Here is a 22,556-nt window from a genome sequence, read left to right on the forward strand (position 1 = left end):
ATTGAAACACAATTCGGGAAGAAGATTAAACAATTCCGTTTAGACAATGCAGCTGAATACTTTGAAAGATCCTTGAACTCATTCATGGAAGACGAAGGCATGTTACATCAGTCATCATGTGCTCACACCCCTTAGCAAAATGGAGTTGCTGAGCACAAGAACAGGCACCTAATGGAGACAACTCGAGCTTTACTTTTCCAGCACAATGTGCCCAAGCAATATTGGTCTCAAGCTGTCAGTACTGGATATGAAGACCCCCTTCTCTTTGTTGTGTCTCACTCTTTCAAATTTTCCTCTTCTTCCACGGGTTTTTGGATGTACATGCTTCATATATGTGAAGGATCCAAAGAAAACCAAGCTGGATCCTAAGGCTACAAAGGGAATATTTTTGGGGTACTCTCCTACACAAAAGGGGTATAAGTGTTATGATCCTGTCTCCAAGAAAAAATGTCACCAGAGATGTAGTCTTTTTTGAGTCTCAACCCTATTTCTAATCTTCCCAAAATCCTTTTCAGGGGGAGATTAGTGGAATAGAAGAGGATTCTCAGTCTCCCTTCTTTTTCATTCCCCTTTCATCACCTATTTGTAACATTCCGGGTCAACCTAGTAAGACTCCAGCTTCAGCTGATGCTTCTGATGACTCCAGCAGGCAAGAGAAAGAGATACTCACATACAGTAGAAGGAAAAAGGGCCCTTAGCCCCATGATTGCAACCAGTTGGACTCAGATCAATCTGTCTCTACAATCCAAGGTATTTTTTACTCTCTCAATTCAGATTTGGATCTTCCTATTGCTCTCCGTAAGCATGTTCGTTCTTGTACCACTCGGCATTCCATAGCTGATTATGTCTCTTACTCACATTTATCACCTGCCTATCATTCCTTTGTGTCTGCTCTTCTCTATATGTGTCCCTTCCAGATATTCAGAGGCGGTATCTGATCCAAGATGGAAAGAAGCCATGAATGAAGAAATGAAAGCCCTAATGAAAGCAAGAATGTGGGAATTTGTGGACCTACCAGAAGGGAAAGACACTGTTGGGTGCAAGTGGGTATTCACAGTAAAGCACAGGGAAGACGAGTCAATTGAAAGATACAAGGCCAGACTTGTAGCAAAGGGATTTACACAAAAAGAAGGAATTGACTACAAGGAAACCTTTGCCCCGGTAGCAAAACTCAACACAATCAGGGTTCTACTGTCATTAGCTACAAAATTCTCTTGGGAACTCCATCAACTGGATGTGAAGAATGCTTTCCTAAATGGTGATCTACATGAAGACTCATGGAACCCCCACCTGGATATAATGTTGGAAAGGTGTGTAAATTAAGGAAAGCTTTGTATGGCTTGAAGCAATTTCCCCGAGCATGGTTTGAGAGACTTTGTACGGCCATGAAAAAAGTGGGGTACACTTAGAGCAGTGCGGATCATACATTGTTTACAAGGAGGTAGGATGGAAAACTTACAGCTCTCATTGTTTATGTGGATGATATGGTGATTACTGGAAATGATGTGAAAGAGATGAAGAGGCTGGAGGAGTTCTTAGCTTCAGAATTTGAGATCAAGGACCTAGGAAATCTAAGATATTTTCTCGGGATTGAAGTTGCTAGATCAAGAGAAGGAATCTACATATGTCAATGAAAATATGTGCTAGATCTCCTAGAAGAAACAGGCATGATGGGGTGCAGGCCAGCAAACACACCAATAGAACCGAACCATGGATTACAAGAATCAATGGGTGAGGAATACTGTGATAAGGAAATGTACCAAAAATTGGTAGGAAAACTGATATACTTATCCCTTACTAGGCCAGACATTGCCTATGCAGTGCATGTTGCCAGTCAATTCATGCACTCACAAAAGACTCCTCATATGAGAGCAGTGGAAAGAATTCTCAGATACTTGAAAACTTGTCCAGGGAAAGGAATTCTATTCAAGAAGAACAGTAGACTTGAAATTGAAGCCTACACTGATGCTGATTGGGATGGGTCTATTGGAAACAGAAAATCAACCTCAGGTTACTGTACATTCTTGGGAGGAAACCTAGTTACATGGCGCAGTAAGAAGTAGAATATTGTGGCTAGATCAAGTGCAGAAGCTGAATACCGAGCTATGGCACATGGGGTGGCTGAACTCTTATGGCTCAGAACTCTCCTTAATGAGCTTGGTATCAAGACTGAAGGTCCTCTCAAGTAGTATTGTGATAATAAAGCAGCTATCAACATTGCCAACAATCCCGTGCAACATGACAAGACAAAACATATTGAAATTGATCGACACTTTGTCAGAGAGATAATTGTTTCAGGGGAACTCTGTGTGCCTTATACTCCATTAGAAATGCAGATTGCAGATGTATTAACAAAAAGGCTGGCAACTACAAAGTTCAAGGATATACTTGGCAAGCTGAACATGATTGATATCCATGTTTAGCTTGAGGGGGAGTGTTTGAATGCTAGAGTGTGTTCAGCTGATAGGGTCTCCTATTAGCCCATTTTTATGTTAATTTTATCTTGTAACTGGGCCTTTGCTGATGGGCCTAATCTTGTTTATGTTTTAAGTATTCTGGTTGTCCCATTACTAATCAGGGGTATACCAGTAATTTTGTTGTACTTTGTATTTCACTTATATTTAAATAAAGGCCTGGTCGACTGCTAACACAGTTCGACATTCTCTGCATCTAAGAAGTTCAGTCTCTTCTTTACTACTTCGAGTTCAACTTCTTAGTTTACAAATACTTTCATGCTTTGGCCAATGAGAGGAGAAAGAATTTTGTGGGTAAGGTAGAGGCCAATGAGGAAGAAATTACTTCTCAAGATGAGATAGCTAGAACCTTTGTGGAGCATTCCAAATCAATAATTAGAAGGCCATTGAATAATAGGTAAAGTGTGGAAGGATTGGAGTGGCCAAGGTTGGGTAAGGAAAACATCCACTGGCCAAGAGGCTCATTTTCTTGTGCCTCTTTTTACAAAGTCTTAAGTCAGCCCCCTAGTCCTATTGGCCCTCCCTTCCTGGTTAAGGAGGTTTGGTGCAAACCTATTCCTCCTAGAGTTGGTAGTTTTTGTTGGGAAGCCTATCTAGAAAGAATCAACACATGTGATCTACTCCAAAAAAAAAGAACCAAGACTTGTTTATCCCCATATTGGTGTGTTCTTTGTAAAGCGGAGGGGGAGACTGGTTTTCAAACCTATTGGTGACTTGCCAGTTTGCTAAGTCCATTTGGGGGTGGGCTCTTTCCCTTTTTGGGTGTAGTTGGAATCCTCCTTCAAATTTGCAAAGCCTCTTTTCTCTTTCTTTCTTCAGGTGCCGAAGGAAAAGGGGAAGGACCATGTGGAGATGTTTGAGGGCTGCAGTTTGTTAGGCCCTATGGGAGGAAAAGAATTCCAAAATCTTTTCTGAAGTAGAAAAAAAGTAATGAAGAACTGAGAGATTTAATTCATAAGGGTTGTTCAGTGGCTGAAATCTTCAGAGCTGTTTACAGATTTCACAGTGGTTGATTTGTTGAGGAAGTGGGGTGAGATTGCTAACTGCACCCAGGCCAAAGCAATTTTGTGTGTGTCCTAGACTCCCCACTGGCTGGCTTCTTAAAACTGAACTTTGATGGGAGTAGTCAGGGGAATCCTGGACAATCGGGGATTGGAGGTGTGTTTAGGGATGAGAATGGGCTTGTTTCAGCTTTGTTCTCCGGTCCAATTGGAGTGGATGACTCTCTCAGGGCTGAAATCTTTGCAGTTTTGGAAGGAGTTCAAAGAGCCAAGGAAATGAATATAAGAAAACTCATCATTGAAGGGGATTCAGAGGTGGTGGTAGGGTGGCTGAATAAAGAAAATAGCAATTTATGGATGTACAGTAACGAGAGGAGGAAGTTTAGGTGGCTGGTTCAAGAGATGGAAGTTAAGGTCAGTTGGGTGAATAGATCAGCTAACTCCTTTGCGGATGGGTTAGCTAAGCAAGGAGTCGAGAGGGAGTCAATGTTTTGGGCATGTGTAATTTTTCTTTTTTATTCTTGGGAGTGTTAAGCTCCTTTTGGAAGATAAGAAAGTTTATCCTCCTCTCTGTAATTCTTTTGTGATTAAGTAATGAAATGTTGTTATTGATAAAAAAAACCCATTGGTCAGAGAGGAATTTTGAAGAAGAGATAAGGCAAGCAATTTTCCTGATGGATAGATCTAAGGCCCTAGGCCCAGATGGGTTCACTATGGATTTTTTACTAGGACTGTTCGGGTGTGACTAAAGATGATTTTACACTTGCGATTTACTTCAAAGAAAAAGGCCTAATTGGTGTTTATCCCTGCACTGATGCATCCTTTGTAAGGAGAATGGTGAGACTTGTCATCACTTACTGATATCTTGCCCATTTATTTCAAAGATTTGGTGTTGGTTTTCCTCTCTTTTAGGTTGCAAGTGGACCCCTCCTTCAAATGTGCAAAGTTTGTTTCATTTTACTTCAGTTAGGGGGTTAAAGAAGAGAGGGAAAATCTTGTGGAGATGCATAAGAGCATTTATCTGTTGGATAGTTTAGGAGGAAAGGAATCAAAGGACCTTCCATGGGAAAGAAAGAAATAAGGATGCCATCATTGAATTAATTTCTATTAGGGTAGCTCATTGGGCTAGGATTATGAAGCTTCTTGAAGACTATTCAGAAGGAGACATTATTAGGAATTGGAAAGAAGTGGCACGGTCATCTCCAACAAAGATTGCATCTAACCCAGTTTGGTCTCCTCCAGCTTTGGGGTTCACTAAGCTGAGCTTCGATGGTAGTAGCGAAGGAAATCCAGGCCCGCCAGGTATAGGAGGGGTTTTTAGGGATGAAGAAGGCCGAATTATTGCCATGTATTCTAGTTCAATTGGATGGGGGGATTCTCTAAGAGCTGGAATATTGGCTGTTCTGGATGGGGTAAAAAGAGCCCAAGAGCTGAATATTAGAAAACTGATGGTGGAAGGTGATTCTGAGCTGGCTATCAGTTGGCCACAGAAGGACTATTTCAATTTTTGGAAGTATCTAAATGAGAAAAAGAAAGTTAAACATTTTACTCAAAACATGGAAATCAAGTTTCAGTGGACTAAGAGGAGTGTCAATTCCTTGGCAGATTCACTAGCCAAACAAGGGGTGGGAAGAGTCAATCTATTCTGGGCAATATTGTAAATTTAAATGTACCTTTAGGGAGGGTTAAGAGATTTTACCCCTCCTCTTGTATCTTTTTACTTTAATATCTATTAATGAAAGTTTCTGTTAATTATCAAAAAAAATTGATTTTTTTAAGGTTTTTTAGAGAGTTTGTAGATAAGCATAGGGTTAGTTCGGGAGCCAATGCCACATTGCCACCTTCGTAGCTCTAGTCTCTATGAAATAAGAAGCTAGGCACCCTAAGGATTTTAGGCCTATTAGTCTAATGATTAGTATCTACAAAATCTTAGCTAAGGTTCCTTTGAGGCTTAGAGAAGTGCTAATGAATGTGTGGAGGATATGAGGAGGTTTGGCCAACAAGGCTTTGATTGCAAATTGGACCTAGAGAAGGCTTATGACTTGGTGGTTTGGACCTTTCTTTTAGGCTCCGTTCACTTTTCGGTAAGTTACTTACCCGGTTAAATGCAACTACCTAGGTAAATTTTTCCTGGGAAACACTTACCCGAGTAAGTGCATTTACCCATGTTCTTTTATTTCTCAAGTAAATAAGGTAATGACCATTTTAGTCATAAAAATCTATTATTAAAAGGGGCACTTTTGTCTCATTCAAGTATTAGCAACTTTCCTCCTAGGTGGGAAAGTTATTTACCCACCTAGGGATGGGTATCACTTACAGGAAAATAAACTTTCCCTAATCCCCACATTAATTTGAAAAATGAACATGGGATTCTTGGTCAATGGGAACCAAAATCCCATTGACCAACTTTCCCCCCTCTCAAAATCCAAAAAAAGAATGCCCCCCCTTAGAGGTTCTTAGGAGTTGAGGTTTTGGCGAGAGATGGTGTGAATGGATTCTTTGGTTGTTTAAGTTCTTGACTTCTTGTCATTACTCAATGTTAGTCAATGGTGTGGTGAAGGATTTTTTTTCCAACTTGTAGAGGCCTGAGACAATGTGGCCCTCTTTCACAGTTCCTTTTCACCCTTGTAGTTGACATGTTTAGTAGATTAATTTCAAAAGTTGACAAGGATGAGGTAATTAGGGGGTGGAAAATAGTTAGGGATAATGTTCCGATTACCCATCTCTGATTTGTTGATGATATAATAATCTTTTGTGAAGGGGATGATCCAAGGAAGGTGAGGAATCTCAAAGATGTTATCAAACTTTTTGAAAGTGTTTCTAACCTGAAAATCAATTGGGATAAGAGTTGTGTCATGGGTATTAACTTGGATGATCAGGCTGTTGTCCATTGCAGTGTTAGAATTTCTTACTTCCTCTTGGCATATGAACAAGTTGCAAGAGTTGCTCTTTTCTTCCCCATTTTTTTCCTGTTGTATAGGGTGAATGGGAATTGGAAAACCATCTGTTTAATTTGTTTTTGCTGCAGCTATCCATAGCCACTTCATAGGGACAACTTCGTAGCAATAGGTAGCCTCTAAGGATATTTCTTGTTTCTTGTGGAGTTGGAAGGTAGCTTTCATTGCAAGTGGTCAAAATTTTTATAGATATGCAATGTCATGCATATTCATTGATTTGGGAAGAGAGACAATATGATTAATTATCAATGTTTTTCTAGGCCATTATTGAAGGGCACTGAAAAAATTTTGAGGAAATACAACTTCAGCTATGTTGGTTAATTGGGAAGAGAGAAACAATAGGGTAAACACCATTTTTCCTAGGCTATTATTGAAGGATTTATTCATTATACATTTTGTCTCCCGTTCCTAACGAGCTATTCTTTTTTTGAGGTGGCCCTCTAGTTTCACGTGTTTAATAATTAATTAATAGAGTAGAAACCGCTATTTGCTGATTCGATCAAGCTTCTTGTGAAAGGAAGAGGGGAAAGTTGTCGATTTCAGCAATAGGAAGAGAAAGAGGAAGGAAAGGAGAAGGTCAACTAGGATTGTGTTTCATAACCCTAGCCGCCAACCCCTCATTCTATTTATATTTAACTTAAATATGAGATATTACAAAGATGCCCTTAGTAGGGCGGCAACTCAACTAAATAGTTACAACTCTTTTAAAAATAAAAACTAATGGGCCCAAGGCCCAACAACTTCTTAATTTAAAAGAAAATAAAATAAACACAAATCGGCCCATTCAACACTCCCCCTCAAGTTGGGAGTAGATGTCACACACTCCCAACTTGTGTAGATCATGCTCCAGCTTATTCTTTGCAATGCCTTTTGTGAGAACATCAGCAAGCTGCAGATCAGAAGAAATGTATGGAACACAAACCTCTCCAGAAGTTACCCTTTCTCTGATAAAAGATCTATCTACTTCAATGTGCTTAGTTCGGTCATGCTGGACTGGATTATGGGCAATATTAATTGCTGTCTGGTTATCGCAGTATAGCATCATAGGTTCTTCTGCCTGTACACCGATTTCTTCTAACAGAGAACGGATCCAGAGAAGTTCTGAAACTCCATGTGCCATGGCCCTATATTCGGCTTCTGCACTTGATCTTGCCACAATTGTTTGTTTTTTACTCTTCCATAAGACTAGGTTACCCCCAACTAGGGTGCACACTCCTGAAGTTGATCTTCTGTCATCAAGGCATCTTGCCCAATCCGCATCTGTATAAGCCTTTAGCTTCAACTGTCCATGATCAGTAAACAATATGCCTTTGCCTGGATGTCCCTTCAAATAAGCAAGGATCCTGTCAATTGCCTTCTAGTGCTAGTCTCGTGGAGCTTGCATGTATTGACTCACTACACTTACTGCATAGGAGATGTCTGGTCTTGTCATACACAAGTATAGTAGCCGACCCACAAGTCTTTGGTATCTCCTAAGGTCATTTACTAGTTCACCTTCTGATGCATTGATTCTATGGTTCTGATCAATGGGGGTGCTAGCTGCCTTTGTTCCAAGCTTCCCTGTCTCTTTGAGAAGGTCCAAGACATACTTCCTTTAAGAGATAAAAATTCCATCTTTCAATCTTGCAACTTCGATGCCTAAGAAGTATCTCAGTTCTCCAAGGTCCTTAATCTCAAATTCCTTATGTAGGTTCCTCTTCAGACTATCAATCTCACTCAAATCATTCCCAGTGACAACAATATCATCCACATAAACAATCAGGATTGACACCAAAGATCCCATGCGCTTCACAAACAAGGTGTGATCAGATTGAGTTTGAGTGTAGCCAAAAACACTCAAACCATGCTCTGGGAGATTGTTTCAAGCCATATAGTGACTTCTTCAGTTTGCATACCTTTCCCTTTTCAGCATTATCATAAAAATCAACTAGAAGATCCATATACACATCTTCTTGCAGATCCCCATTTAGGAAAGCATTCTTCACATCCAGTTGAAACAAGGGCCAAGAGTATGAGGCAGCAAGAGAAAGGAGTATCCGAACAGAGGCCATCTTTGCAATTGGCGCAAATGTCTCTAGATAATCAATGCCATAGGTCTGTGTGTACCATTTCGCAACAAGTCTTGCCTTGTACCTCTCTATATTTCCATCTGCCTTATTCTTTACTGTGTAAACCCATCTGCATCCAACTGTCTCCTTGCCTTCTGGTAGGTCCACAATCTCCCATGTCTGATTCTTAATCAAAGCCTCCATCTCTTCTTGCATAGCTGTCTTCCACTCAGGTTTGGAGAGAGCCTGACTAACACCCTTAGGTATAGACACTGAATCAAGAGAAGAGAGAAAAGCACGGTAGGAAGGAGAAAGTCCACTGTAGGATAAGTACTGTGAAATACAATGAGCAGTGCACTTTCTCTTCCCTTTTCTAAGAGCAATAAGGAGATCAAGGTTATCTGTAACAGTGTTAGTAGGACCAATGGGAACTGAAATAGTAGTGGGATCAAGAGGAATACCTGAATCCGTATCAGCCGAATCTGGAGAATAGGGAGATCAAGGTTATCTGTAACAGTGTTGGTAGGACCAATGGGAACTGAAATAGTAGTGGGATCAAGAGGAATACCTGAATCCGTATCAGTCGAATCTGGAGAATAGGGAGATCAAGGTTATCTGTAACAGTGTTAGTAGGACCAATGGGAACTGAAATAGTAGTGGGATCAAGAGGAATACCTGAATCCATATCAACCGAATCTGGAGTCTCCAATGGGAACTTAGCATAGCGGACTGATTAGAAATGAGATTCTTCATCATTACATCCCTCCTGCACTCCTCTCCTGACACAAAGGCATATGCTTGGGAGAGAGTGACACTGTCCCTGGAAAGAAAATGTTGTCGTGCAATGTCATACTCAAGGTTAAGGCCAGCAAGGAATTCGAACACCCTATACTTCTCTAAGTGTCTTTGATAGGTAGTTGCATCCTTGGTGGTTTCCCAAGCAAAAGTCTCTAGATGGTCGATCTCCTGCCACAGGGTCTTAAGGACTGAAAAATAGGCTACAACAGATCTATCTCCCTGTCTTGTAGCAATAATCTAATTCCTCGGTTGATAAGCCCTAGCAACATTCTCCCTTTGTGAATAGGTTTCTGCAACCCCATCCCATATCTCCTTAACAGTATTTGCCCATAAAAAATTTTTACTTATAATGGCAACATGGAATTACACAACCATGTCATTACCATATAATTTTCCTGCAACCACCGGGAGTTGCCAGATTCAGGTTTCACCTCTTCACCAGTAATATACCCCAATTTTCCATGAGCCCCAATGGCCATCTTTGCAGATTGGGACCATTCCAAGTAGTTTGTACCATCCAACCTAACTGTAGTAATGGTCCCAGCTCCGAAGGGGTCTCCAGCACCTCCTCCCACAAGTCCCATTTCATTCCCGGGCTTATATTCAACTCTGTGTCCCTCCATGCTTCTTCAAAAGGGTGTAGAAACAAATAAAAAATGCAGCAAGAACAAACAAAACACCTTCTGGAACCAACGACACTCCTTTGGTGTCCTGGACTTTCTTCCCACGAAAGATTCCTTTTCTGTGGGATGGGAGAAGAGAGAGAAAAAGCAACCGCCCTCTCTAGGATCCTCCAAACCACGTGGGACTTGAATCGCCCCTTTTAAAAAACTCCAAGGAACCCTAAAAAAATAGGGTGCCACTACCTAGGTCAAAATTGAAGAGTCCAACAATAACAAGACTCCTCCCATTTCTCTAGTTTTTCCTGATTCTGATGAGAAACCCTAGACCAGCTACTGGTGTAGTTGGCCAATCTAGAAACCACTATCTGCTGATTCGGTCAAGCTTCTTGTGAAAGGAAGAGGGGAAAGTTGTAGATTTCAGCAATAGGAAGAGAAAGAGGAAAGAAAGGAGAAGAAGGTCAACTAGGATTGTGTTTCATAACCCTAGCCGCCAGCCCCTCATTCTATTTATATTTAACTTAAATATGAGATATTACAAAGATGCCCTTAGTAGGGCAGCAACTCAACTAAATAGTTACAACTCTTTTAAAAATAAAAACTAACGGGCCCAAGGCCCAACAACTTCTTAATTTAAAAGAAAATAAACTAAACACAAATCGGCCCATTCAACAAATAGTGTGTGGTTGCAGGTTCTGGGGTGAGGATTATTTCTTTCATTGGTTTGTAGGTTGTTGTAGACAAGCACTAATTCAGAAATTCTTACATGTAGGGAGGCTAGCTATCTTAGTGGGTACAAACCTCTGATTCATAAATCTTGAAAGGGTCTATTTATGCCTTATTTAATTGCATCTAATTTAATTAATATTGCATGCAATCCTGTTATAATATTCCAGTTTCTTTATTGTATTGACAGTGTGATCTAATTAACTTGTCTTTTTTAATTAATTTTGTTGTTTGAACTGGTGCTCTCAGCTCTCCACCTTAGTGCTGCCAAGCTATATTCCTTCATAGCTATTCTTATATGTGTGTTCCTCCGCTGTTTTTGGTACTCTTGTTTGCTGTACCGGTTCTCTTGTGAATTGTTGGTGGTTAAGGGTAGCAATAGGTGCCCTCTAAGGATATTTCTAGTCTCTTCTGGAGTTGGAAGGTGGATCTCATTGCAAGTGGCCAAAATTTTTATAGATATGCAATTTCATGTTGTTAGAGTTAGCCGAACAAGGGTAGATTAGTCAACTCACCTTGGTTAAGTTATGAGCTTATGTGGCAGTCTTATTAGAGGTTCTCTGTCTCATACTTAAGTAGGGGCAGTTTAGTCCTTGTACATTTAATTAGAAGCCTAATCACTATTAAGAGGTCGACTGATAGGGTTTAGCTATCAGGTTCGACAGTTCTTTCGTCTTCTCCTTCTTCTCTTCTTCTTCTCCTTCTCTTTCTTCTTCTCCTTACTGGTTCGGACTACTGTAGCAATAGTAGAAACATGGTATCAGAGCGTGACAACTTCAGTTCGTGACCTGTTTCAGTTCGTGACTACTTCAATTCGTGCTTCAATTCTCTCCTTTTCTTCTCTGGGCTGTCAATGGAGAAAAGTGGTTCGTCGCAGGCCTGAAACATCACAACTCTTCTTTTTTCTGGTGCGCAGGACCTCCTTTCCTAAGAAAACAACTTCAGCAGTGAATGGTTGGATGAAGCTCTCAAACGAAGGTTGGTTATCTCTCCTCTGTGTGCTGTTGGTATTTCTGGGTTGAAAATCTTCAAGAACTTGAGAGGACTGATCAAAACCTAGAGAACTAGGTTGGTTGTTGCCCTGGTTCTTGGAAAAATTCCAAGAACAGGCTGTGTTTACAGTGACCAAATGGTGTAAGGGCTGGCTATTGTAGGTGGCCGAATGGTGCAAGGTGTAATGCAATGGTACTAGTTGAGTTTTTGTTGGTCTTGTGGTGCCCTCTTAAAAGCGTTAAAGCAGGTCTGTATTGTATGTGACAGCTATGGCTGTGTGGTGGTGCTTGTGAGGCACAAACTCTGTTGAGTAGTTGTAAGAGAGCTTGCATGTGGTTAGTAAGTGCTGAATTAATGTCGGTGTAGTCTGTGTTTTTTTGTGAAAACAGTAGTGGTGTGGATAAGAACAAAGGCGTGTGTATCTATCATTGTGTTTAGGGACTGCTGTAGGTTCTAGAACATCAAACTCTTGACAGCAGCACTTAGTTGGTGATTGGGAATTCAGATTAGAGGCAGCATTGAAAGAGTATCATGGCAGCAATGGGAGATGGCTGTAGTGATCAGAAAGCTAGTGTGGTGGTTTCCTCTGACTATCTAGGTGTACAGATGACCTCAATTAAACTGAATGGTGAGAACTATGTTCCATGGGCCAACAAGTCGGTGGAAGTTTTTCTCAAGGCAAAGAGAAAAGTGAAGCATGTGAAAGAAGATAAACCACCGGCTGACTTTCCAGGGTTTGATGATTGGGAACAGGAGGATGCTCAAATCATGACATAGCTATGGAACAGTATGGAACCCAAAATAAGTGCCAACTTCATGTTCTTAGATACAGCTAAGGACATATGGGAACATGCCAAGAAGTTGTATTCTAGGCAAGATAATACTACAAGGGTATATCAGCTCTATCAGGAGTACTTTGGTCTACAACAAGGAAATAAAACCCTAGAAGAGTACTATGCCAGTATGAAGAACCTCAAAAATGAACTCAATGTCTATCATCCTCTCACTCCAGATGTTAAGCTTCAGCAACAACAGAGGGAACAACTAGATGTCACAAGGTTCTTAGTGGGGTTGAAATCAGAGTATGAACCAGTTAGGCCCCAAATATTGGGGGGCTCTACCCTTCCTACACTTGAGGAAGTGTTTGCTCGGCTTCGTAGGATTTCTTTGGGACAGACAGAGAATCCCACACAATCTGATAGATCAGCTTTTGTGACAACCAGAGGAGGTGGACGTGGTACGAAATGGGGTGGACATGCCTCCCGAGGAGGTCGTGGTGGTTCCACATTTGGCCGTGGTGGTGGTCGTGACTCAAGGGGAGGCCGTGGTAAAGAAAAAGGCAGATCTACAAGGAAGTGTACCCACTGTGGCAGGGAAGGACATTCCGTAAATTTTTGTTATGATCTTCATGGCCACCCTCCCTCTAAATGGGCCAATCATGCTGTTGATGTCAGTGATAATCAACAGGCAGACCTAACTCCTTCCACATCTACATCTGTTTCCAGAAGGGAGATGGTGAGTGTACCGCGTGATGAGTATGAGCGGTTCCTTCAGTCCACTTCACAGCACACTACTGCTACTCTTGCCCACTCAGGTATAGCTTGCCTGCCATCTAAAACCTCTCCTTAGATTATTGACTCTAGAGCCTCTGATCACATGACCAGGACTCCAGGTGTGTTCTCTTCTCTCTCTGAAACTTCCACATCTCAAACTGTTACCCTTGCCAATGGTTCCTCCTCTCCCATCTATGGTATTGGCAATGTTGACATGGCTTCTCTTTCTTTATCATTTGTTCTATATGTCCCTAAGTTTCCATTCAATCTTATGTCTGTTAGTAAATTAACCGAGACTCTTAACTGTTCTGTTACTTTTTCCCTTCCTCTTGTGTTTTTCAAGATGGGGAAGAAGATTGGTGGGGGGCATGAAGCTGGTGGATTGTATTATCTTGACAGTGGTGGATCGTCAGTTGCACTTCAGACTTCACTCACTCCTCCACAGTGGCATTGTCGATTGGGACATCCTTCTCTCAAGGCACTCAAGATACTAGTTTCGTCTTTGAGTCATTTGTCAGTGTTACAGTGTGAGTCGTGTCAGTTTGGGAAACATCGTCGTGTTTCCTTCAGTCCTAGGGTTGAAAGTTGTATGTTGAGTCCTTTTGCTTTGGTTCATTCAGATGTTTGGGGCCCGATCAAAATAGTCTTATAATGGTTACAAGCATTTTGTCACTTTTATTGATGATTGTTCAAGAATGACATGGATTTATTTAATGAAAGAAAAGAGTGAATTATTTTCCATTTTTCAAAAATTCCATGCTGAAATACGTACACAATTTGGTGTTCCAATCAAAGTTCTTCGTTCAGATAATGGTCGTATTTTCTAACTTCCTTTCAACAGTATTTAGAACAACATGGCATCATTCATCAAACTTCTTGTGCATCCACTCCTCAACAAAATGGGGTGGCTGAACGGAAGAACCGTCATCTCCTTGAAACAGCTCGATCTATTCTTCATCATATGAGTGTTCCTAAGCGGTTTTGGAGTGATGTTGTACTTACTGCGTGTTTCCTCATTAATCGGATGCCCTCCTTTATTCTTCATGGTCGGTCTCCCTTCTCTATCTTATTCCCCACCTTGTCTCCCTTTCCATTAACACCTCGTATCTTTGGCTGTGTGTGCTTTGTTCACAATCTGAGTCTTGGAATAGACAAGTTGGATGTACGCTCCATTAAGTGTGTCTTTCTTGGCTACTCTCGGACTCAAAAAGGGTACAAGTGTTACAATCCCATTACTCGGAAGTGCTATGTCTGTCCTGATATCACCTTTTTTGAGTCTGTTCCCTTCTTCTCAGGAACTGAAGCATCTTCGTCTCCACCTTTACTTCCTCTTCCTCTTCCGGTCAGTGATCCCGTTCCGAGTGTTCCTGTTGGAGTTGACTTGTCACTTCATCCAGTGCAGATCCCTATTGAACGACCACCAATTCGGCAAGTGTATACATGTCGAATGACACCGGCCCCTTCTCCAGCTTCTACCTTGTTCGCGGATCCTGTCATTGCTCTTGTTGCTGAACCCTCAGGATTTGACCTACCCATTTGCCTTACAGAAAGGTAAACGTAGTTCTACTCTCCATCCCATTTCCAATTTTGTTTAAGTATCTCGCCTTTCCGCCTCACATCGCCAGTTTGTTTCACTATTGTCATTTATTTCCATACCTAACAATGTCCAAGAGGCTCTTAGTTCACCTGGGTGGAGGCAGGCAATGGAGGAGGAACTCTCTGCTCTTCAGCATACTCACACGTGGGAGCTCACTACTCTTCCTCCTGGTAAGCATGTTGTGGGTTGTAAATGGGTGTATATTGTTAAATACTTGCCAGATGGTAGTGTGGAGCGTCTGAAAGCCAGACTTGTTGCTAAAGGGTATTCACTGTTGTATGGAGTGGACTATATGGAGACCTTCTCTCCAGTGGCTAAGATTAGCTTTGTCCGTGTGTTAATTTCCCTGGCAGTTATGTATGATTGGCCCTTATTTCAACTTGACATAAAAAATGCCTGCCTTCATGGTGACCTTATAGAGGAGGTATATATGGAGCAACCACCTGGGTTTGTTGCTCATGGGGAGGCTGGTAAGGTGTGCAGACTGAAAAAAGCAATTTATGGGTTGAAACAATCGCCTCGTGCTTGGTTCAGGAAGTTTAGTGAAGTGGTGAAGAATTTTGGAATGAAACAATGCCACGTTGATCACTCAGCGTTCAACTATGACTCAGAAGCTGAAAAGATTTTATTAGTGGTCTACGTGGATGATATTGTCATAACTGGCAGTGACAAATTGGGGATCGACAAACTCAAGGTCTTTCTGCAAAATCATTTTCAAACAAAAGACCTTGGGACATTGAAGTATTTCTTAGGTATAGAAGTTGCTAGATCAAGACAAAGTGTAAACTTGTGCCAAAGAAAATATGTTCTCGATCTATTGGACGAAACAGGACTGTTAGGTGCAAAACCAGCTGAGACTCCTATGGAACCAAATGTTAAGTTGAGCAGTGATACAGGGGAAATATTTGATGATCTTGGAAGGTATAGACGACTAATGGGGAAGCTGAACTATTTGACTATCACGAGACCAGGCATCTCCTTTGCAGTCAGTGTGGTGAGCCAATTTATGCAGAACCCTCGTATATCTCACTGGGATGCAGTTCTTAGAATTATAAGATATTTGAAGGGAGCTCTGGGCCGTGGGCTATTGTATAAACCAGGAGGAAAACTTGAAGTAGTTGGGTACACGGATGCAGATTGGGCGGGCTCTATGTCTAATAGAAGATCTACTATAGGTTAATGCACATTTCTTGGAGGAAATCTTGTGATGTGGAAGAGTAAAAAGCAGACGGTTGTGGCTAGAAGCAGTGCTGAAGCCGAGTACAGAGCCATGGCACACACTACATGTGAATTAGCGTGGTTGAGGAATCTCCTACAAGAAATCGGGTTCCACATGGATAAACCTATGAAGTTGTACTGTGACAATCAAGTTGTGCTCCATATCTCATCCAACCCTGTTTTTCATGAGAGAACAAAGCACATAGAGATTGATTGCCACTTTGTGAGGGAGAAGGTTCTTACTGGAGAGATAAGCATAGAACATGTAAGCTCAGGTGATCAGTGGGCAGATTTGTTTACAAAAGCCTTAAGCTCAGGGAGAGTGAACTATATATGTAACAAGCTGGGATTATATGACATATATTCTCCAACTTGAGGGGGAGTGTTTGAATTAGCTGAACAAGGGTAGATTAGTCAACTCACCTTGGTTAAGTTATGAGCTTATGTGGCAGTCTTATTAGAGGTTCTCTGTTCCATACTTAAGTATGGGCAGTTTAGTCCTTGTACATTTAATTAGAAGCCTAATCACTATTAATAGGTCGACTGATAGGGCTTGGCTATCAGGTTCGACAGTTCTTTCATCTTCTTCTTCTTCTTCTCCTCCTCTTTCTTCTTCTCCTTACTGGTTCGGACTACTGTAGCAACAGTAGAAACACATGTATTTGTTGATTTGGGAAGAGAGGCAAGATGATTCATTATTATTTATTTCTAGGCCATTATTGGAGGGGACTCTTTGTTTTTTTTTTTTTTGAGGAAATACAATTTCAGCCATGTTGGTTGATTTAGAAGAGAGAAACATGATACAACACCATTGTTCCTATGTGCCTATTAAAAAAATGCTATTGTTCCTAGGCTTTTATTGAAGGGCTTATTCACAATACATTTGGTCTCCTGTTCCTAATGAGCTATTCATTTTGAAATGGAGAAAAAAGGGGGGGAAATGGTCATATACCTGAAAGGAAAAACATTGACAAGAGTAATAATAATGTCGTTAATTTGAAGGGACATATTTGTCCTTGAGAAATCAACATCAACTAATTACCTTACACTGCTTTACATGTAAGGTAATTAGATATACAAGCATGATAGAGTGAGAGAGAGGAAATGCGTATGTATTAGATATATTAGATGGATCAAGAGTTATGAGTAAAGTTAGAGCACTAATTAGGAAATTCTTACATGTAGGAATGCTTGCCAAGGCTAGCTATCTTAGTGGGGGGGAAAGACTCGGTATGAGCCTTCTTCAACTAACATAAAGTAAAAGATAAATGAGTTTTATATTTTTTAATAAATAGGTCTTGAGTTTTAATAAATGGGTGTACCTCATCAGAAAATTTCATGGCAGTCATTTCCTTGATTTTTTTTTGGTATCTTTAAAAAAATTCTTGCCAGGGTTAATTGCTATTTTGTGCCAAATGACATGGGTTCTTTCAATAGATTTGTTTGCAGTAATGTGCCAAAAAGAAGTATGGTTTTATTCTGTCAGTATTCTTGACTCTGACTCTAATAATGACTTTATTAGTTTTCATGGAGGTCACCTTTACCACAACCATTGTGGATTCTAACCACCTTATTTTCTACATCTAAACTCAGTAAAATTTCCAGCAGTCTATAAGAGTTTTGTTATGTTGGTTGTTTTTGCTCGCTCTATTACTAGGTCCCCTAGATGTGATCCATAAAATGCGCACCTACCCACTTGTTACTTTCTTTCCAACTGGTGAACTGAAATGATATCTTAGATGCCCTAAAAGAAGAGGTGGGATTATGGGGAGATGCACTAGAGCAGCAGTAGTCTGGACAATTTGGGAGGAAAGGAACCTAAGAATTTTTGAAGACAAGGAAAGAACAAAGGAAGCTGTGATTGAGGTTATTACCCTAAGGGTAGCACATTGGGTGAGCACCTTAAAGATTTTTTCTTACTTTAAGGTTGAAGATTTCTTCAGATCGTGGGGAATAGTTGCATATTCTTCCTCTAGAAGACAGCAAGTACATGAGGCCTGGTCTCCTCCATGTGTTGGGTGGAAGAAATTAAACTTTGATGGTAGCCGTATGGGCAATTCTGGCCCATCATTTATTGGTGGGGTAATTAGGGAAGATGGAAACATTTTAGCTCTGTATTCAGGGCCTATTCAGCATGGTGATGTGGTGAGATCTGAACTGGTGGCAGCAGTCCATGGAGTAGAGAAAGCTAAAGAAATGGGGATTGATAGATTGATTATTGAAGGTGATTCAAAAGTAGTTGTGGGTTGGCTGAAAAGTGGGGAAGGAATTATCTGGAAGTTAAGGAATGATTTCAGGCGCTTCAAGCAGATTTCTAAAGACATGATGATCCAAATTAGGTGGATTAGGAGATCTGCAAACAGTATGGCTGATGGTCTAGCAAAGCAAGGAATTCAGAGACAATCTATGTTCTGGGAAGTTCTGTAAATAGTACATAGTTTCTGTTTGGTCTATTTGAGCTATTTGTTTTGGCCCACAAATCCTTGTATTTCTTATATTTAATCTAATGAATCTATTTTTCTATTGCTGATTAAAAAAAATGTGACTGATTTTCTCCATTTGTGATTAATACTTGCCCGCCTACCTGTTGCAGACTGCTTTCCTAATATCGGGAATGCAATTGGGAATACCTTAGGTGTCCGATTGCCTCAGAACGAAGCTGCTTCATGCCATGTTGATACTGGGTGCAAGCATGAGGAATTCTATGAAAGATACTTTAAAATAGATGGAGGTAAAGCTGAGAAGTTCTTGATCAAAGATGAATGCAAGAATGCAGATAGTTTTTCACTTTAAACACCCAAACTTATGAGCTTTCTTGCCTGGGCAAGGCTGATGAAGCTTGCAGGTGGTTATTGTTGAGAAAAAGACTTTCTTTTCTTTAGATGTTGAGAAAAGACTTGGTACAAAAAGCAAGACAAAAAAGACATTGGCAAGGTCTTCTACAGGTTCCATGCGCTGGGGTTGTTACTCATAAAACATTGAGGACCTTTCTATATTGATGGCAGTGCTGTTGCTGCGGATGATAATATTGATATCAATGTTGATATTCATGACGATGAATGGATTTCAAATCTGCACCCCACAATGTCCCACAGCACATCCTCACCGTGTATTAGGAACATCTCCTGATGATAATACCAGTCTCGATGATGTCATCATCGGGAGATGTTCTCGATACACAGCGGGGAAACTGGACCCCTAAAATTGTCTTTAAAATTTCAGCTGAGTTGAGTTGGGGGAGAAGAAAGATTTCTATGTTTATTTATTAACAATATAATCTTGTTAATTGTTGTTGCTTTTATTGTTGAAAACTTGTAAATTTAATTTTGCTGAAAACTTGTAAATTTAATTTAATTTTAGGGTAAATTACAATGACCCCTCTGTACTATGGAGTCTGTGACAAAGACCTCCTGTACTTTGTTTTGCGACAAAGACCCCCCTGTACTACGACCATAAGACAAAACTCCCCTCCGTTAGTTTTTCGTTAAAAAATCTGTTGTTGCAATTCCCATATTACCCTTTTAGACAATTGGAAAAAAACACTGTTCATTTTCTCCAGCTCGCGATACATGAACAGCACATACTCTCACTCTCTCTCCCGATCTTTCTTCTTCCTCTACTTTCCGCTGGACTGATGGAAAAATGGGCGAAGATGATGGAGACGAACTGGGCTGGGGGTAGAGACTGATTCGGCGGAAGTACAGAGGGGGGCAGCAACTGGTTCGGCAATGACAGAGGGCGCATCAACTGTAGGAAGGAGGAGAAATAGAAAAGGAAAACAATAATAAAAGATGGAGAGGGGAAGAGAGGCCGGTGGTGGATTCGCCACTGAGTTCGAATCCGCCGCTGCAATCAGATGCAGCGGTGGAAGTGGAGGAGGGGTTGCTCTTCTAGAGGCTATAGGGGAGGAGAGAAAGGAGAGAGAAAGGGAGATCGGTAAGTTCTCTACCTCTTAGAATAAGCCATGTCTGCGCCCAGGCGCTCAATCTCCATGACTCCGATATCTAACTGGGGTGTTACGCAGTTCAGACCGGAGAAGGTGCGACACGTGATAAACTACGATTCTTTCGACAAGCCAACTAACACAGTAATAATAATATTGTTCTTTGCTGAGATTTGTTCATTCAAGTTTTTCCCCTACACTTCCTCGAGTAAGGGAAAGAAGGTTCGCACAGGACATGTGATGATAATGGCTTATGGAAAGAGAAAGACAGGGAGCTTTCCGATTTTTTATTTGACTATCAAAAATAATTCGATTTTTTATTTACGGGTGAATTTGGCAGATCACGTGCTCACTTTCTTCTTTCTTCTTTTTTCTCCTTACTTCTATTCCGTGTATTTAAAGGACACTGGTGGTATGGAGGATGCAGATATCTAACGGTCTTGTTGTCTAAACTTGGACGAAGGATGCAGATAACACCGTTTTCTTTCTACTACTGTCTACGAGTTTACAGAAAATATATATAATATATTATCGTAGAAACATGGCCACGCAACCGGAGATAGTGTTAAAAAGGACGTCTTGCGTCGTCGGAGGCAACGGTGAACAAAGACACTGACAGTGTAACACCTGCTTGAAGTTGAAGGTGGGCTTTATTCACCGGTTGCTGGTGTTGAAGCAAGTGTTGCACATTGCGTCAACACCACTATTCTGGCTCGTCGGAAGCAAGTGTTGCACATTGTTTCAACACCACACAAAATGACATGATCATGCCGGCAATTCTGGAAGGTTAAAAAATTCCGAGCGGGACGAAGTGATTCACTCCTGGAAACATGTGAAGGAAAAAATCGGATCTGATGCTGAGGGGAAAATACAAAGACGCGATGAACAAAGTGAGGGAAAAATAGTGTAGAGATAGAGAACAGCAGTGGCGGTAATCCCCGATCTCTCGTTGTAATCGTGAAGTCAGGAAAGATAAACAGTGCTTTCTTGTTATAATAAGGGTAGTATGGGGATTAAAAATATTATAAAGCGAATTTTAATAAAAAACTAACAGAAGGGGTTTTTTGTCTAATTGTCATAGTACAGGGAGTCTTTGTGTAAAACGAAGTACAAGGGGGCCTTTGTCATAGACCCCATAGTACAGAGGGGGTCATTGTAATTTACCCTAAATTTTAAATTGTAGAGCAGTTATGCTTTAAAATGTTATGGTTTCGGTCCTTTTTCTTACTTAGATTGTTGAATTTTCCTTCAGCAACTTGTGGGTAAAACAAGTTTAGTTCTCAATTTTTTAGGTGTTTGGTTAAGTGGTGTTGCGCTGACTTTTGCATTTTGGGTTGATGAATACAAATTCATGAGAAGGGAAAATTTCTGTTAGGTACCTTCTATTTTAAGGGTTGTATCAAGTCAGTCCCCAAATTTTAAAAGGATTTGTATACTGCAATCTCCCTCATAAATTTGAATTGCAGTTTCCTCTTGGTCTATTAGTAGCCCCCCTATAAATTGCATTCTACCTATGGATTTGGCATCAATCCATGGTTAGGATTCAGTCCATCCCTAGAGTGGAGCTTTAAATTTCTAGGTGTGGACTGACCTATAAAAACCCCAATTTTAAAATGTATCTCGTACCTGAACTTTAAAAAGTTATCTAATAGGTCTATCTGTTAACATCTGTTAGTGATAAATGAAATGACAAAATTACCTATTAAGTATCATCTAATTTTCTTTATTCACCACTTCGGCATAAACCAATTCTAAGAGTAAAGCAGATTGAATTGGTAGTGCTTCTATGATGCAGAATCACTGCATTCGTTAATGTTAAAGTCAAGGTCTTCATAGAGTAAAAACTAGAACCTTGAAAATCCCTCAACGAATGGAGATAAAACTTAATTCAGTACAGGGTTAGAATTCTTAGGCTCAAAATACAGTTGGGGTGGATGCTAGATCAGAATTGATGCCAATTCATGAACAGGCATTGGTGTATAGAATGGGTATTTGACATTTTAAGTTTTTATAAGTCTGCAGCGGAATTTGGAAATGTGCAATGGACCTTTCGTACTTTACGATTATTTTATTGATCAGTTTCCGACACCGTCGAAAAAACAATCAAACCTAATTACAAGAACTACAACACGACAATCCCCGGTCATTCAATGAACTGAAAACCCTATTAACCAGAGAGATTCCACGTGTTGTCATCACCTCCGGAAAGGCGATGTAGGAAAAACCACCTCCACCGCCAATTTGGGTCTCTCTCTCGCTCGTCGCGTCTCGGCTTCTCCCTCGCTCGTCTCCCACTCACGGTAAAATAACTGTTAGAGGGTACAATACAGCTGCAACTCAACGAGTGAGCCAGAGTCGATACCTTGGGAGTGGAAGAGATTCCACTCAGGAGAATGGTAAGAAACATGTTATCACATCATATTTGAGTGTCATTTTGGGTTGACTGATTCAAACTTTCGAAGGTTGTTCTATAATCAAAGCCATGACAACAGGAGAACGGTGTAAATTATATTGAAGAGAAAAATGGAATTTAGGCATCAATTACACACTTGTCTACCATACATTGTAGAGAAGCAAATGGATGCTCATGGGCACCTATAATTTTGAACATTCGGTCCACTGCAAACT

At 40.7% G+C, this 22,556-nt stretch overlaps 1 protein-coding gene across 7 annotated transcripts in view; it reads left to right on the plus strand.

Moving 5' to 3' along the window:
* Nucleotides 1-19,370, plus strand: part of LOC148877923 (F-box/LRR-repeat protein At3g58900-like) — a 34,597-nt gene extending 15,227 nt beyond the window's left edge. For 3 of the 7 annotated variants that reach the window (XR_016099616.1, XR_016099620.1, XM_088946704.1), the window contains 2 exons: nt 18,579-18,716; nt 18,814-19,370. Coding sequence is in view for 4 of the 7 variants with exons in the window: in XM_088946704.1 (XP_088802830.1) it covers nt 18,579-18,716; nt 18,814-18,818 (143 nt within the window). In the remaining 3 variants the exon portion in view is untranslated. Of the gene's footprint in view, nt 1-18,578 lie in introns of all 7 variants that reach the window. The other 4 variants (XM_088946696.1, XM_088946687.1, XR_016099621.1 and 1 more) reach the window with 3 other exon arrangements.
* The last annotated feature ends 3,186 nt before the right edge of the window (nt 19,371-22,556 follow it).

This window comes from Nelumbo lutea, chromosome 1, assembly GCF_056320005.1.
Source record: "Nelumbo lutea isolate HS-2025 chromosome 1, American lotus-T2T, whole genome shotgun sequence".
NCBI classification, from domain to species: domain Eukaryota; kingdom Viridiplantae; phylum Streptophyta; class Magnoliopsida; order Proteales; family Nelumbonaceae; genus Nelumbo; species Nelumbo lutea.